Source organism: Pan paniscus, chromosome X (genome assembly GCF_029289425.2).
Source record: "Pan paniscus chromosome X, NHGRI_mPanPan1-v2.0_pri, whole genome shotgun sequence".
Lineage (NCBI taxonomy): Eukaryota > Metazoa > Chordata > Mammalia > Primates > Hominidae > Pan > Pan paniscus.
This window is the reverse complement of record NC_073272.2, coordinates 16,021,339-16,040,386: the sequence shown is the minus strand read 5'-3', so window position 1 is coordinate 16,040,386 and position 19,048 is coordinate 16,021,339. Positions and strand designations below refer to the sequence as shown.

Sequence of the window (19,048 nt, the reverse complement as noted above, 5' to 3'; positions counted from 1 at the left end):
ACATTTGGGTAGAAGAAGGAAGAGGGAGATTTTGAAGGGATATGTCAATGAGATATGCATTTCCATCCCATCCTGACTCTGGGCATCCTCAACCCCTCCTCTGCCTCACAATAAAACATTCTATTTAAATGGAAGGTACTGGCTGGGGAAATGCCACATTTAGCACCCAAATTTGCCTTCTTAGCCTATGCTCCACTGGGACGTTAGTCTGGTTTGTTCTCCTATTTTATTCAGTCTCTTCTCTAAGAATCCAGGCCATTTCTCAATGGTCCCTGATGTTGGTGACTGATGTGGCACATGGTTGCATCCACCAGAAGTCCCATGAAGCCTCTCACTACTGGATAACTCTTCCTGTGAAAGTGTCATCATTGTCTCCTTGAATGTGGTTGCTGAATACAAATATAAGACACAGTCCAAATAAGAGTTCTGGTATGTTGCTTCCACTTGCTATGGAAATGAGGATGTCAATACTATTCTTTATAAAGGTATCTACTGCATCCTTGGCCAGCAGTATCCTTGAAAGAAGGCTAGGGTACCAAGTCTGGTATTTCTGCTTATCCGAAGAGGAGATTCCACCCTCCACTAGATATATAGCCAGCATCTCCAGGTTTCCTTGGCCTCATGGGATGGAATCAGTAGGTGTTGTTTTGGTGCCAGATCCTGAATTGAAGTTGGATTCTCATGCTTTGTTGCATACTTTATCCAGATTGTTTGGTACTAACCTGGCCAGAACATGTCTGATCAGCTTGCTGATTCCTTTGGATTTCATCCTCAAAAGCTCCTTATCCATGCACATCACATGGTGAATGAGTAGAAGTTGTGCGTCTTATGGTATTGGTTGATAATATTTTCTAAGCCTGAGTCTTGATCAGGCTTCCTGCATCCAAGCAACAGTCCACACTTTCACCAAATGGACACATGCCTGGGAATTAATCGAAAGGTAAGAAGGTGCATTTTGAGAAGTAATTTCCAGGGCAAGCACCACAGCCTGTAACTCCAACTACTGAGAAGAATGTCCCTTTCCACACATAGATGTAAGCAGTTTTCTTGGGGGTTGTAGAGCTTCCACAACTCACAAATCCTTCTGTCTTAAACTTAGCTGATAAGTCCACAAATCACACCCAGGCATCCTTGGGACACTGGGTGTACCAAAGCCACCAAGAAAGCCAAGGTGCTGGGCAACGTTCTTGTATCTGAGACAGCCACATCTGGAGAGCAAATGGACATTTTTTCTTACGCCTCTGAGAAATCATTAATGCCTTGTTTATGCATTCCTTTGATAGGCCACTTTCACTTACAAATGGATATTCCTTGGGTAATATCTACTTTGTTGGTGTTCACATATGGTACCCTTGTGTGATAGAAAACTCAAGTCATATTACACCTGATCTTGCTTCATTACTTGCTCAATGTACAATAACACCCACTAACAAATCTCTCAAATGGGGCACATGAGGTAGTGGTTTCAGTCATACATGAAGAACAAAACTCAAAAGGTTCTACTTTCTAATGGCCACATTTTTTGCTTCAGGCTCCAGTCTGTATCAGTATCATTCACTGACAACTTTCTTAAAAATACTGCATAAAGAATGATCTGAGTAGAAAAGTGGACTTACATAGCTGCCTAGAGAGTTTCTAAGATAGGTTGATGGTCAAATTAGATGTACTTAAAGATAAGTTGTACAATGGTCTGAGCAAGATCCCTATGTGAGGTATAAAGTACACCTATACTAAACAAGTTTATCATAAGTGGTGCAAAATATGATTTCCTGGAGGCTTTTAGTCTGTCAGTTTTTCTTGAACAAATTCATGGATTATTTTTGGACATCAACCAACATGGTTTCCAAAAACTATACTTCAGTGGCTGGCCCCCACTTCATATAGAGTTAATCTTCAAGTTCTGTTTACTCAGGTATCAATCTACCTACTTAAGACAGACAGTATGTATTCCTTAGTCTATCCAATTTGAATAATGTCATCCATGTAATGTTACCAAGACAGTTTGGCTGCTCTTTCAATCTTCTGTATTTCTGGGCCTATGTAGTGTTGGGAAAACTGTCTAGCCATATGCAGAAAATGGAAATTGGACCCCTTCCTTACACCTTATACAAAAATTAACTCAAGATGGATTAAAGACTTAAATGTAAGAACTAAAACCATAAAAACCCTAGAAGAAAACCTAGGCAATACCATTCAGGACATAGGCATGGGCAAAGACTTCATGACTAAAACACCAAAAGCAATGGCAACAAAAGCCAAAATTGACAAACGGGATCTAATTAAACTAAAGAGCTTCTGCACAGCAAAAGAAACTGTCATCAGAGTGAACAGGCAATCTGCAGAATGGGAGAAAAATTTTGCAATCTATCCATCTGACAAAGGGCTAATATCCAGAATCTACAAGGAACTTCAACAAATTTGCAAGAAAAAAACAAACAAGCCCATCAAAAAGTGGGTGACGTATATGAACAGACACTTCTCAAAAGAAGACATTTATGTGGCCAACAAACATGAAAAAAAAGCTCATCATCGCTGGTCATTAGAGAAATGCAAATCAAAACCACAATGAGATACCATCTCACACCAGTTAGAATGGTGATCATTAAAAAGTCATGAAACAACAGATGCTGGAGAGGATGTGGAGAAGTAGGAACGCTTTTACACTGCTGGTGGGAGTGTAAACTAGTTCAACCATTGTGGAAGATGGCGTGGTAATTCCTCAAGGATCTAGAAACAGAAACACCATTTGACCCAGCAATCCCATTACTGGGTATACAGCCAAAGGATTATAAATCATTCTACTATAAAGACACATGTACACCTATGTTTATTGCAGCACTATTCACAATAGCAAAGACTTGGAGCCAACCCAAATGCCCATCAATGTTAGACCGGATTAAGAAAATGTGGCACATATACACCGTGGAATGCTATGCAGTCATAAAAAAGGATGAGTTCATGTCCTTTGCAGGGACATGGATGAAGCTGGAAACCATCATTCTCAGCAAACTAACACAGGAAAGAAAACAAAACACCGCATGTTCTCATTCATAAGTGGGAGTTCAACAATGAGAACACATGGACACAGGGAGAGAAACATCACACACTGGGGCCTATCGGGGGGTGGGGGGCTAGGGGAGGGATAGCATTAGGAGAAATACCTAACGTAGATGACGGGTTGATGGGTGCAGCAAACCACCATGGCACGTGTATACCTATGTAACAAACCTGCGCATTCTGCACATGTATCCTAGAACTTAAAGTAAAATTTTACAAAAAAGAAAGAAAGAAAGAAATTGTGAAAAGGGAAATAGAAATCTTAGAATGATAAAACCAGACTTTCCAAGACTGGATAAACAAATTGTGGTATAAAACATACCATAAAATACTATTAAGCAGTTAAATTTAATAAACTAGAGTTATATGTGTCAACATTGGTAATACTGAGAAAAAATTGCACAGACACATCTAGCTTAATACCATTTATTTAAAAAATTTAAATATGCAACACTATAAATTATTTACAGAAACATACACATATTAAAAGTGTATTAATCACACCTACTTCTAAATGGGGAAGGGAGTAGAAGAGAATGGGGCTGGGTCACAAAAAGGCTTTTACTCTATGCAAATAAATCAATGTTGGCCTTGATTAACACTGGGTAGTGAGTATGAACGTTTGTTAAATTATCTTTTTTACTTTTCTGTATATTTTAAATACTTACTTTAAAAAGTCAGTTCTGTCTACTGGTCTGCGTATGAGAAAACCTAGTTTCTAGTTACTGTCCTATCACTGGCAAATTATATGACCTCACGCAAACAATTTCACTTTTCCAGGTTCCAGTGTCCTTATTTGTCAAGGCGTGGAGAAAGCAGAGAGTTGACAGATAATGTCATACATTTCTTCAAGTTATAGGGTTCCAAAATACTTTATACCTTGCCTCCAGAAAGAACTATATACAAAACCATCCCAAATAGATTTGTAAATTCCTCTGGAACAGCACTGTCCAATATGGTAGCCACTTGTCACATGTGGCTATTTAATTTGAAATTTAAGTTAATTAAAATAAAAAACTTATTTCCTCACTTGCACTAGCCACATTTCAAGTACTCAATGGTCGCGTGTGGTAAGTGGCTACTATATGGGACAGCACAGATAACAGAACATTTCCGTCATCTATCTCTCAGCGAGCTCTACTGGACAAAACTGTAGATGGAAACTTCAAAAGGTGACCTGATAACCTGCTCTGGAATGCTTAGATCATTCATAATCCATTTTATCACGTATATAACTTACAGGTTGCGTTATTCATGAAAGTCAACATTTAAAAGCAAAACTTAAATTTTTAAATCAAGAAACAAACTTAGGAGAGTGGAAAACTGAGAAGGATTGAATACTCATTTTTGCCAAACTGTAGATTGCAGGATGTTATGATGACAACTTTCTTCTCGCTTTGTTCATTCCAAAATCTTTTAAAATTCACTTCCAGTTTTAATATCTATCAATTCCTTAACTAAATTATGCTCGTGTTATATTCAAAACACATTTAAAATTTTGAAGCTGGTAAACAATAATTAAACACATTTTAATAGGTCCACCGTCAGTCTGAAATAAATAACACTCTATGCAACTATTCGTTCATTCAACCGATATTCACACAGTATCAACTCCATGCTGGCTACTCTTCTGGGTATGGGAAACACATACACAGGAAAGATAATGCAGAAACTTAAGATCAGTCTCAGCTTTCCAGACTAGAAAGTGGACTTGAAGGCAGGTGTTTGCATAGGTCTTTGAACTCTTAATATACCTTAGTGGTTCTCAAACCTCAGCACGCATCAGAATCAGAATTTCCTGGATGGTTTGTTAAAACACAAATTGCTGGACTCCACCCTCAGAGTGTCCGATTCAGTAGGTCTTGGGTGGGACCTAATAATTTGTATTTCTAGCAAGCTCCCTGGTGATACACTACTGGTCTGGGGACTATGTTTTGAGAGCCACAGAATTGGCCTGTATTTATTTGTTTTCAAAAGTCTGTGTGTTAAGAAATCTTCAAAAACAGATTTTAAAAATTAGCAAGTCTGAGTGTGGGAAATCATTATATTTATTAGCATTAGCTACTCAGGAAAAATCTCAGGCCCAAAAGTTTAGGAATTCTTCTGAAAATGTGTATGGGCATGCATTTAAGGGTTTCTATTAAATTAATTTCTAGGATTTCAAAAAACAGTTTTGCTTCTTTTTGGAAAAGTAGAAAAGTAATATATCACAGTATCTGACTCTATTCAAGTGTGATTATTTTAAATGGCTGCTGGCTTCAATGTTGAAATCTGTTGCTATGAAAGAGGTCAGGTGTAGTTCCCCAAGGGCAGGGATCATTGGGTCTCTCTAGTAAGCCACGAATAAAGGGAGATCTACGTTAGGGCCTCAAAGAAATCTGTAGCTCTATAAATATCCAGCTCACCAGAAATCCTTCCATTATCTTCCTAGACACCCAAGTTCCCTTTGAACAGGGAAAATAGGACATGGCAGTATATAACCAAAGGAGTAGAGAATTTGGAGCCTGAAATTCTGGTTAAATTATGCCTTCACCATTTACCAGCTAGCGACTTTGGACAAGTCACTGTATCTTTCTTAACCTTGGCTTTCTTAGCTGTAAAATGAGGACAATAATTTCCACAACATGGATTTGTCATGAAGCTCAACTATGAAACTTTGAAAGTATTTTGAAAAAATTTTGTAAACTGTGGCTTTATTATGAAAGGATTTTGTAAACTGTAACTTTAACCCTTCTTAATTATCCCTAGCAGCCATTCATGCATTTATCCATACACGCATTCATTCACTCACTCATTTATCTACCAGCAATTATTTATTGAGAACTTAACACTATTCTAAATACAAGGAAAAATAGTTTTGTCCTTGAGGATCAGCCACCTGCCTCTTCTCTGAGTGACTATGATTAGCCAAGGGTTCTGCTCCAACATCCAAAGCCATAAACTTCCCTTTGCTCATGCCAGTTCTTTACCAAGGCAAACATATGCCAGACCTCTGCCTTCAAGGAACTTCAGTTTTATAAAAAGATATACTTTCCCAATGCTGAATTTACAAAGCTTTCAAAATACAGAAGAATCCAAGTCATTTTTCTACACATTTTTTGTTCCACTATATTAGTCATACATGCCCAACAGAAGCTAAATTTATCTACCTCTTCCAGCTAAGCCATCTGTTGCATGTAAACATCAACAATGCATGCATCTAGTTAATTATGGTCCTCAAAAATCTGACAACAAAGGGACATGAAGTGTTAGGGGTTGATGCTGACATTACAGTGGAAAAACAAGAAGATCTTTGTGTCAGAACAGATCTGTAATAGGCTTACCAATAAAGACAGAAAATCTGAAAATAGAAGGAAAATGTAGGTCTCATGAAAGGAGGCTTGTACCTCAACACAGGTGCAAGGAATGAAACATTTTTGAAGTGTCATTCATGCAGTAGGAGAAAATCATTCTGAAGTCATTGAAGGGAAAATATGTGAAGCAAAATATAATTTTCCAAAATTCCAAAATCACATATACAAATCTTGCCTTTATTAGCCCCTCAGGCCAACTGTATGTCAATTATAAACATATGTAAATGAATAAATCTTCAATGAGGAACAGTCCAATTATATGTTTTTGTCATAACCATTCTTTCAACAAACATTCATTGAATGTAAATTATTTATTGACCTAAATTGCTATTCCATTAGAAATACGTTTGCAAATAAATTGTAAATTAATGGTGAAATCAACATTATCTCTAACTTAATGGTATCACCAACTTACCTATTAATTTTAGTGAATTTTCTTTCTCTTCCTTACAATACCAAATGAAAACTCTTCTCTCTGCTGCATTAGAAAGGGACACAAAATAGGGAGTATTAAATTAATTTGCATATATTACTCTTACTTGTTCATGCATTGAAAGGTAGTAATAAAACAAATATATGACATTGATTTACCCTAATTCTTAGAATAAATACAATGACAGCTGATGTCAAATGAGTGGGAGAAAACATTATACCATATCACATCCCCTTGAATGCTAGAGGCTTCAAAAGTCATGTCCTCAGTATCTTAACATTGAAACCAATGAACCCCACTCTATTCCTACCAAAGCTTAGCCTGAGGAACTTAGATAACTCTAATTTATTCTCAATCATTGGTGCAGCTATACACCATGTGAGGATTGCATACTTGCAAAAATCAATGAGGTCATTTGTTCTTATGAGTCCTGACAGAGAAAATCCTACAGAATCAATATACAGGATTTTTTGAAATTACATATGTGTGTGTGTGTGTGTATATATATATATATATATATATAATCACTTCTGCTTTACAAGCAGCATTCTCACTCCCTAAAGAAAAATCTTGTTTCCATAAGCAACTCACTCAGATTCCAACTTCTGCTTTTGACTGCAGGCACACTTGTCATTCTAGATTAGCAATGACTCCTGAAATAAAGACCTCCAGATCGTCTCCAACTCTTTCATGACTCAGGGAAAGCTTTTGCCTATTTAGAAAGTGTGTCTTCACTATGGGTAATAGCTGTATTCTTTGATAATCAAATCCACATATATATTTTATTAATTTAGTTTTATATGAGGACAATAATTTCCACAACATGGATTTGTCATGAAGCTCAACTATGAAACTTTGAAAGTATTTTGAAAAAATTTTGTAAACTGTGGCTTTATTATGAAAGGATTTTTTAAACTGTAACTTTAACCCTTCTTAATTATCCCTAGCATTCTAAATGTTTACAGGAAATTCAAAATGCATGTTTAAAATTCAATACAAATATTTTTGCCAAGCCAAACAACAACAATAATACTCCTATACTTGTGCTTATCTAGCACACCAAGAATTGTAAAAATTACCATCAGATTAATAATGGCTGTTGAGAAGAAAAAATAGACTACCATATTGATTGGATATAATTATATCAGAAACATCACAATATGAGAGAGGAATATGCCTTAGTATTGAGGCAATGCCCTAATTCATTTGGGATTTACTAAAATAAGGAGATACCTGCCAACATTTGTAAATATAAAGAATGTAGGTACCATACAAAAGTTATGAAAATATGCATTGCACTGGTCCAGATATGCAGATGCATTAAGATGAGCCAAATGATGATTAGAGAGACATTCTTTAAGAAATATGTGTGTATGAGTGTTTATATTTCCTTAGCTTTCATGACAATTTGTACAATCTATGTTTGAGAAGGGGTAGAGAAGTCTCTAAACTTAAGAAAGAAGTGTACGCAATTTCTTTGGCTGGGTGCACACAGCACATTTGGGTTTTATTTATCTTCACAGTTTCAGAGTAGTAAGACCAACACACCTGAAGTTCTTATAGGTGAATCAGACCAGACCAGATTTTACATTCAGACTCATGTGGCTACATTCGAACCAACAGTCTAGGGTCAGCTGACTTGGTGTAGCAGTGGACGAATTAAGGGTGATGAGGATATTGAGGGTTGCTGTTGAATAGAGTAATGACTGATACCATATCTACAGACCCATTAAATAGCTTAGAAAATTCATTTTTAACTGTTTTAACCAACCTCCTTAAGGGAAAGGATAAATAATTGCATTCTGAAGCATTGATCATCTCTTGCTTGGGTAAATTGAGTAAGGTGCTAATTTGTCTCTTACCTATCCTTACTTGATATATTAGTTTCCTATTACTGCTATAAAGAATTACCACAAATTTCACGGCTTAAAAACAACACAATTTTATGATCTTACAGTTTTGGGGATCAGAAGTTAGAAACTTGTCTGATTGAGCTAAAATAAAGGGTTGGCAGGGCTGCATTCCTTTTGGAGACTCTAGGAAACATCCATTTTCTTTGCCTTTTCCAGTGTCTGGACGGCACCTCCGTCTCTTGGATCATTGCCCCTACCTTGCATCACTCCAACCTCTGCATCCATTGTCACATCTCCTTCTCCTTATCTGCTTCTGTCATCACACCTCCTTCCCTGTCTGTGACTCTCCTGCCTCTCTCTTTTCCTTATAAGAACTTGTATGATTGCATTAGGCCAACCCAGATAATCCATGTTGATCTCCCCATCTCCAGGTCCTTAATTTTATCACATCTGCAAAGTCCCTGTTGCCATGTAAGCTAATATATTTATAGGTTTCAGGGATTCAGAAATGGACATTTTTGAGGGCCATTATTCTGTGTACTGTATTTTCTTCCTGTCTTCCTTTTTTTATTTAAAATTGGAGCTCTCAAGTGACGTTCTGTGGCCCACTAGCAAACTGCAAGATGCTCTGAGCTCTAGTAGATCTTCTGCTACATTACATTTGTAGTGTGGTGAAGTCTTGACCAGTGATCTTCAGTGTGGAAAAGCATATCAGCATCACCTAGAACTTGTTAGAAATGCAAATTCTTGGGTCCCACTTAGAACTTCTGAATCAGAAATTCCAGGGATATGGCTCAGAAATTTGTGGTCCTTGAGGTGATTTATTCTTAAATTAGGGAAACACTGATCTAGACTTATATTTCTGATATGTGTTATTTATCTTAGTCTTCATTACTTTAAATCATTGCTAGTTGCATATTCTCATGAGTTCTAAGTGAGCTTCACCACTGTAAGAAAGATGCAAGTATCGGGTAGAGTGAGTATGTCTTGAACTCTTCTCCTGGGTAAACATAATCAAAAGACAACAAAATGTTCTAGAAAAGCCATTTCATACTGCATCCAATAAGGTCGATATGATGCTCCCTGTTTTACAAATGAAGAGACTGAGGCTTAGAGACACAGATTTCACATCAGTTTATTTACCCCCATATACCTTGCTAAGCACAGTATGAATATTTCTGAATGAAGCAAAAGAGGAAGAAAGGGAGAAAAGGAGACACCTAAGATCACAAAAGTTCTAAGAGGAAGAGACAGGATTCAAAACCATATCCATCTGATTTCAAACCCAACTTCATTCTGTTATGCAACACTGCCTCCAGTGTGTACGTGTGTGTGTGTTTGTGTCTGCATGTATGTATACGCACACCATATGTATATCATGCCACATACTCTTAATAGATGATTACTATAAATAATGATTAACAAATTAAAAATCATGGAAAACTGGTTATTATCAGTTTTTAGTTTGGGTCATGACAATATATTCAACTGAGTTAGCAGGGAATATTTAAACACATAGACAAATACAAACCCAATACAATAAAAATATCAATCACGTATCAGTGTTTATTAATACATCTTTATGTTTTCTGTTTATTTTGTATGTGACACATAGAAAAATTGAATGTGTCTTCAAAGAGAAATGTGGTAAATTTTCCTTTTCTCACAAGAATCTATGCAAATCATTCATACTTCATATTCTCATTTACTTATGTCAAAAAATGTATATTTCACAACACAAAGTTACCAACAATATTGCTGACACTTTTAGAAAAGCTAATTCCACTATAAGATTTTTATCACAAGTAAAACACATGGTATTTTTTCATGGAATGTGTGCATATAGTAACAAGAGTTGTTTATCAATTATGATTTACTCATTCTATAAGGCTTTCATGCCCCTGGCCCAAGGGTTCATAACTTGGAGATCATGGACTAGGAGTACCATGGACAGAATTCAAGGCATTCATGAAGTTGATACCTCCTAATTCTATGCATTTTATTTTATACATCTAAAAACATCATTCTGAGAAGGAGGCCACAGATTTCACCAGACTGCTAAAGAAGTCCACAATACAAGAAAAACCAGCCTGATTTGATGAAACTGTATTTTATAATAAATAATATATAATCAATATTGCATGCACATTTAACTGTATTCAATTATTTCATTCAACTTAATAAGTAATCAGGTCAATGAACAGTTAATGAACATTGTTGCAGGTGGTGACCAAGACAACTTCATTCTTCTTCACAAGAAGCGTGTAATTGATTCAGAAAGACAATATTCTTTAAATAAAAAAATTCATTAAATACAAGCACTATTATTAAATGGCTAAAAATAAGGTTATAAGAAAGATCGTGAAACCAATGATCATATACAGATTCCCTCAATTGGTTTAAATACATTCATTCCTTACTGGAATGAAAGAAATGATTGGCTGAGTGCCAGATTTATGCATTTATATATCTGATGAAAAATTCATTAGTGGCCAGGCATGGTGGCTCATGCCTGTAATCCCAGCACTTTGGGAGGCAAAGGCGGGCAGATCATGAGGTCAGGAGGTCAAGACCATTCTGGCTAACATGGCAAAACCCCATCTCTACTAAAAATACAAAAAAAAAATTAGCTGGGCATGGTGGCATGCACCTGTAATCCCAGCTACTCAGGAGGCTGTGGCAGGAGGATCGCTTGAACCCGGGAGGCGGAGGTAGCAGTGAGCTGAGATCGCACCACTCTGCTCCAACCTGGGCGACAGAGCAAGAGTCTGTCTCAAAAAAAAAAAAATTCATTAACACTAACCACTTGCTAATAGAATTGCACCTCCAGCTTTTTCTATAAGTGTTTAGCAGGGTTGTACAACTAGTCAATATTTGATTATGTTTGATACTTCAGGCATTATCTTGCTGGAAGCATTGCTCAAAAGTCATAGCCAAGAGCCACAATGATGGTGATACGCTACAGAACACAATGGATGTCTGAATTTAAAAACTCTTAATTTTTTAAGTAATTAAATAAGAAGAGCTTCAAGATTTAGAATCATTTCACTGTAATTATGGTCTTGATATAAACCATAAATTTCCATTTGATGAATGTAATAAATTATATACATATATAATTATATATATAATTATATATATAATATATATATGTGTACATATAAATTTTCCTATTCATTCAGTCAAGGATCATATATATAATATTTGAATAAATATACTTGTTTAAGTATTTACTGAGTAAATGTATTGAACATCAACTCTCTTTCACTGTTAAGCACTACAGAGAATATACAATAATTACTAGATAACTCATAATTTTTCAATGAACTTAATATCCACACAAGCAGACACACAATTAAACACAATCCAAGTGCCAAGATGATTAGTTCAGTCCACAAAATTTCTTTGGAGCTCAGAGAATAAAAAGATCACTGTGGTTTGGGAAGCCTAGAGAAAGGTTTGGTGGAAGAGCAGGTACTCAGCTAGGCCTTGGAGATCATTACAGTATGAATATCATTTTCTGTTTTCATATCTATGATCAGAAATGGAATATCAATCAAGATGAATAAGATGTTGGAAGAAGTAAAAATGGGGTAAAAGAGCTTTTCTTTCATTTGGCCTGCAATATAAACAAGTTTTGCTATGGCTTTCTTTTAGATTCCAAGAACATGGTTCTGAAATTCAATAGCAAGGGTATTTCAAGTCTGTTGTGAATCTTTAACTGGTAATGCACATTTATGTAGCAGAATAATAGCTTTATGAAAGCTTTAAATGATATGTAAATAACTATATAAAAATGCCTACTAAAGAAATACAAAGTATTATCACAATAATGAGTATTAAAGACAAGAATATAACTATGCAAGTTCCTTGAATTATAACTAAGAAACAATGTATGATCTGAGTTTATGGGAAGAGAGAGAAGCCAGGAGCATGCAGGATATAGGCAATGGGGCTAAGGAAATGACTAATGGCCTTTGTGGACACCTTTAGACATATTAATGATCAGTGTTTCAGGAGTTACAACAGACAGACTCAAAACAGAGGTGGGCTGACACATATACAGAAGTCGAGGTACTGGAAGGTAGACAAAGCAACCTGGGGTCCTCTTCTCAAGCATTCTTTAAGAAGACGACCCCAGGTAATGGGTATGGTTTGAGTATATGACATAGGAAGCAGGATACAAATCCTAGTGTAGGAAACTCAATAAACTAGGCATGATAGTGTTTATTCACTCATTTAACAAATATTTATTTAGCGTATGCCATGAGAGTATAGAGCAGTAATTAATACCACATCCTTGCCCTCATGAAGCTTACATTCTAGTCATTCTATAGTTGAATTTTTAAAATTCAATTTCAAAAATAATAATATTCAGGACTCGCACCTTTGGATTCTAATCCAGCTGATTTGCAGCCAAACACAGACATAGGCATCTTTTCAAAGCTCCTTTGGTGAGTCCAGTGTGCAACTGAGGCTGAGAGCCAGTCAAGTTAGTTTATGTTCTTCTGCAGGAACAAATCGCACTCACATCTCAATTGCTTAAATACAAACATTTATTTCTCATTCATGCTACATATCCATTGCAGGGCTACTGGACTGGTGTGCTCATAACACTCAAGCTGATGGAGCAACTGTCACTGCAGATGTTGCTGGTCACTATCCAAGAAGAAAAGAGAGGCTTGGAGGCTCTTACCCCTGGGATTAAATGTTCCAGTCTCAAAGTGACACACATCACCTATAGTTGCAATGCTTTGCCATAACTAATCAAGTGAGACTACCCATCTCTAAGGGGGCCACGAAGTGCCCTCCTACCATGTGACCAGAAAACAAAGAAAGACATAAATAGTTGTTGATCAGCATTAAAGATGACCATTAAGTATAGACATTATTGACCAGTATTGATAGCCTTCATTTACCCCCATTAAAGACAACCATTTTTGACCAGCACTTAGGCTAACAATAAGCATAAGCATTCTATTGACCAGCATTAAGGATAACCACTGTTGACTTGCTTATTAAGGATAAGCATTACCCTTACTATCCTTATTAAGGATAAGCATTATCCTTATTATTCCTATTAAGGATAAGCCTTATGATAACCAGCATTAGGATAACCATTGTGAACCAGTATTAAGGATAAGCATTATGCTGAGCAACCCTAGGATAATCATTGTCAACTGGTATTAATGATAAACATTAAGGATAAGCATTAATTTGACCAGCATTAGGATAGCAATTGTTGGCCAGCATTTAATAAATAGCAACTAAGGATAACCATACAGGATCTAATCTTCAGGCCAGAAAACTCAGATGTTGGATTTGTGGTGTCCATGTAGCCCATCCTAGCCAGTTAACCTCCTTATCTTTGCCATATTTCATACGTACAAATGTTCCTGGCCCACGCTTACCATTCGAAAGGCATGAGGTAACTCTCTTTTGTATTTCCACGCATCATGAGTTCAGTTCCACCACAGCATGTACCACAATGATTAGAAATAATCTATTTACATGGCTGAGGACAGGCACTATGATTTATCTTGGAATCCCCAGTGCCTAGCATAAGATCTGACATATGGTATATGCTCAAGAAATGTTTGTTGAATTGACCTGAATTAGTGCAGCTCCTAAAATGAGCCCCAAGGTCCACATAGCAACTCCTAATAGCCAGCTTTCAAAGTCCATCTTCCCTGAACTTATTCTTTCAACAGGTGAAACTTCTCTGCCCTGCACATAGTGGATCCGAATGCCCGGGCCAATGAACTGTTTCCACTTAACTCCCTTGATTCAATGTTCGACAGAGGTAAACAAAGTGGTGCCTCTGCCAACATGTAGGTATGAATTTACTCATTGAATTAAGCCTCTGCTGTCAGCACTAGGGAGACTAACTCCAAACAGCAAAAGAAGCACCCAGCTTACCATGAAATACAATCTTGGAAATTTGTTCATCATAAATAGTAATGATTCACCACTTTACCCAGTCTGATAATATTTTCTTACAAATTATAGGACAGCAAAACCCTGGAGATATACTGCACAGGATTCACAGTATTTTCAGATTCTGCTTCTCTTTTGTGTTCTCTCTTTCCTTGCTTCTCTCTCTCTGCCTCTCTCTACATGTCTCTCCTTTCCTCTCTGTCTCTGTGTGTCTCTGTACCTGAGTGTCTCTCTTTGTGTGTGTCTCTCTGCGCCGCTCTTCCCCCTTCTGTGTGTGTGTCTCTCCACAACCCCTTCCCTTAATGCCTCATTAACTGGATAACTATATGAATACCGCTTTAAGGATATATTATATCTTTCATCTCTACCTAGATAATAGAGTAAAAACCAGGGATATTGCTCTCAATGGGAACGAAACTCATTTATCACCAATAAACACCAACTGCTGATACGTGATAACAACACTGTCCCTCTGCACATTGCAATATTCATGCAAGACTATGTTAATATCAGAGCATGTTACACTAAAAATTCTTGATAAACAGAAGCAGAGACATAGGTTGAAAGTGATGTTAAATGAGCAAAGACAGCATCTCTTTAAACTGAAGAAATAAATGTAGGTATCTCACCTCTAAGATACTAGAGGGAAGAGCCTCTAGTTGGATTAAACAGTTATTAAGCATCTGTAGCCTCACAAAGAAAACTCAGGCTAAGAGAATAAATTGAGGTAATCTAAATGGTCCAGTTCCCCTCCAGCTGTATATTTCCTACATTGAAAATCCCTTTTGTATTTAACAAGGAAATCCATGCATAAGGATCCAATAGACTAAATTAATGAAGACTGAATTCATGTTTGTATGTACCCCAACAGGGTGTCCATTTGAGATTTTTTCTGCAAATAATATGCAATTTCTTCTTTCATATGCATATTTTTTTGTGACCAGAAACTGGCACCTGCAGACCCACTTATAGTAAGGATGCAATCTTAACTAGGTTCTCTATGTAGAGCACTGACAAGTCCTATAAGGACTGAACACGTAACTCTCACCATGACAACCCCATTCTCCAACCAAGTGGGTTTGGTTTCCTTTTAGTCTCATCAGCATATCTACCTTCTTCTAGCAATATCACAGCCCTTCTTCTTTTAGAAACTGCTTCTTACTTTACTTCAAATGTAGCTCTTGTAGGGCCACCATGTTTTTATATCACCCTGTCCCCAAGGCTAGATTGGTTCAAAAGTGAGCACTGTATTCAAGCCAGGCCAATACAAGTTCTTCTTTCCTCATGACTTTCCTAACTGGCACTGAGTACAAAGCTTCCAATTTGGTGGTGAAACCTGCAGGATGTGATACTTAAGAGTAATTGACAACCATGTTCCCTGGCTCATGGAGGAAGCTAGTATTTTGGGGAAAAGGTAAAGACAACAGGCAGAGAAAAGGTCAAAAAATAATTTAAATAGGGTTTGTCATGGACACTCTCAGCATCCCACCATGAGCCCTCTGATAATCCCTTTAATCATCCTGCGTACTCCTTCCCCAGCTTCTGTGTGCTTTGTCTCTAATGGTCCATACCTGTGATTCTTTTAGGATGTCATCTTTGGGGCTACTAGAGCTCTTTGCCCTGATAGGTGGAGAGAGAAGTGCTTGGGGGTTATGTTTCCCCAGGTGAGAGTGGGGTTTAACTAACTGGTGCAGGTGTATGAAAACCAAACTCCCTTGCCTCTGGTTGGAGCAAACTCTGAGTTATAATTTACACTTCAGAACTCCCTTGTAGGATTTGGTTGACGCGCTGAGACTTGGCTTGGAACAGCCTCTTGCTTGGCTTCGTACCCTTTTCTGTCATGCTTCTCATGCTCCCTTACTTGTTTCTCTAAGGAGCACTAAAAACACAAACTTAGATGCTCTTCAAGCAAGTTTCTGTCCTTAATAATCCCTGGGACCCTTCAGTACACCTCAGAAGTTTGGTTACTAAGATTCCCAGTGCCATGTCTTTAATTTTTTAAAAATGTTTTCAATTCAAGAATTGGTTTATTTGTGCTAGTCTTTAGTAATCTTCATAGCCACATTTTTATTTCATCAACAGTCATCTCAGACACACCTTCTAACAAGACTGACTTAAAATATTACGACAGGAAACTATGCCTTCAGGAGCATGTTTATTGTGTTTGAGATGATACATCCGGTGCTCTCTGAGCTACAAAGGGTAAAAGGAAATCCTCTCATTACAAACTGACAAAGGTAAAAGGTAAAACATTTTTCACAACAGCATGAACCACATACTCAGAAATTGATCTGGGTTTAATACAAATGACATAATTCCTAGTCATCTACAGCTACTTTTATAAGTTCATACAGATAATGCATTAGGCTAAAACGCACTATAATATTTGGTAGACTTCAGGACCAGTATCCTTAGTACATCACAAAATACATTTTGATATCCCAAAGAAGCAAGACTTGCAAGTAGGCGTTTTCAACATAACTAATCTACAGCTACAAAGTTCTACTCTTGATAGCATTTACCTTTTTGGGGAGTCTCCCAGGCTCCAAAGGATAAAAGCAGAGTAGAATCAGTATAACATATACACAGAAGTCCGTATTGTAAAGACTATAAAGATTTGCAGCACAGTGAGAAGATGCCTTCTGCTCCTTCACACTGCATACAAATTATGTGAATTATGTTGCGTATCTCTTGGTCCTCTGTCTGGCTATCCTGTCGTGTTCTGCTCTGTTGGTCAAATACTGAGTGGCTATGCTTCCAACCAGAGGATCCACAGGGTTGCAGTCCATTAAAAGGGAACAAATAGACAGCAAAACCTTTGAAATAGTCAAAGCGGGACTCCAGTTGTCTTTAAGGATGTCCAGACAGATGACTCCCTGACTGTTGATGTTGCAGTGATAGATTCTGGTGCGGAAAGTAACCTTTGGTGGCTTAAATGGATAATCTGATGAAAATGTGATATCCAGAAAAAACACACCACCTTCATATACAGAACCCAGTGGACCAAGTATAGTTGATCTCCATTCACAAATGTTATCTCCTTTAGGCCCAGCACTGCAATTAGCAGGAGGATCAAGGGTTATTTCAGCTAGCTCCTTCTGAATTCTTTTAGCACTAGTGGATAACTTAGCAGTGGTTTTGCTAGAGAGTTTGGTGTTTTTCTTCTGCTGGGTGGCAGAAGGTTTTCTTTCCTCTTGTTCTTCAGGCTCTGGAGCGGCTGGGTCTCGCTGGTCCGCATCTGAACTGCCACTGCTGGTGCTGGGGCTCTCATCATCGGACCTTTGCCTATCACTGGACATCTTGGTGAAGCTAACTCTTGGAAAACTCGGCCGGCCACCCGCCCGGCCCGCTCGCGCGTCGCTACGGTGTGAGGGAGGGAGAGAGAAAAAAACCCTTCCTTAAGGAAATGGAGGCAGCTGTTGGGGGAGGGGAGGGGGGAGAGACAAAAAGAAGCTGAGGAGGCTCTGGCCGGGGAGTGTGGAACATTGAAAGTCGGAGGGGGTTGTGCAGTGCCTGGCTCCGGCCAGAGGCGCCTTCGGAAAAAAGGGGGTGGGGTGGGAGCTCGGCTGAGCGAAGGCGCTAGCTCCGGGCGAGGCGGAGGGTACGCGGGAGACCCCCGCGCGCTGCAGCCTCCCGCCACCGCCGCCGCCGTCCGGTTCGGCTCCCATTTCTTTTAATTTTGAATTGTAAAATGACAAATTATAGTTGTATATATTTATGGGGTACAAAATGATATTATGATTTCTGAATACAATGTGGAATTTTTGAATCAAGCTAATTAATATATTCATCACCTCAAATATGAATCATATTTTGTGGTAAGAACATATGAAATGTACTCTCATTTCAATCCCGTTTCCTCTTCATAAACAAGTTCAAGTAGGGGTTCTGTCATTTTCAACCAAAAGACATCTGACTAATTCAATAACTGAGACACCAAGTTCAGTGGAATATGATGTGATTCAAAATGGTTATTTTGCTAGATATGTTAATATTAACAGAACATTTGTAGGCTCAACTAAATAAATGGTTTGGCTGGTCTTTATTTTTGAGAGTTGATTACTGAACCCTATGAAAATGATCAAATCAATTTGTACATCTAGATATAGATACATTTACCACTTAACTGCCTTTGAGACAGCACAGTACAGAAAAGTTGGCTCTATTGATCCATGCAGTTTTACAAAAACTACTGTAGCAAAATACTGAGCAGGATATTAATAACATTTCCAATCTTATGATTATAGACAACATGTGATTTGCAATGAATTTCAAAGGCCCGAGAGAAGTTTACTGATGCTAATTATAAGAAACATTTTGACAGCCACCATCTGGTGCAATGCTTAAGTGAATATAAGCTGCTAAAAATGAGTTTAATATGATAACCAGTTTATTGGGCAGGTTACAGAAATATC

General features: G+C 37.6%; 1 protein-coding gene across 1 annotated transcript; it reads right to left on the bottom strand.

The window, feature by feature from the left end:
* Positions 1-16,769: 16,769 nt before the first annotated feature.
* LOC100993030 (ubiquitin-conjugating enzyme E2 E3-like) lies at positions 16,770-17,973 on the bottom strand. The gene has a single exon (XM_034950155.4). It carries the CDS (start codon positions 17,930-17,932, stop codon positions 17,309-17,311), a length of 624 nt encoding a protein of 207 aa, XP_034806046.1. The 5' UTR covers positions 17,933-17,973; the 3' UTR covers positions 16,770-17,308.
* Between the last annotated feature and the right edge of the window lie 1,075 nt (positions 17,974-19,048).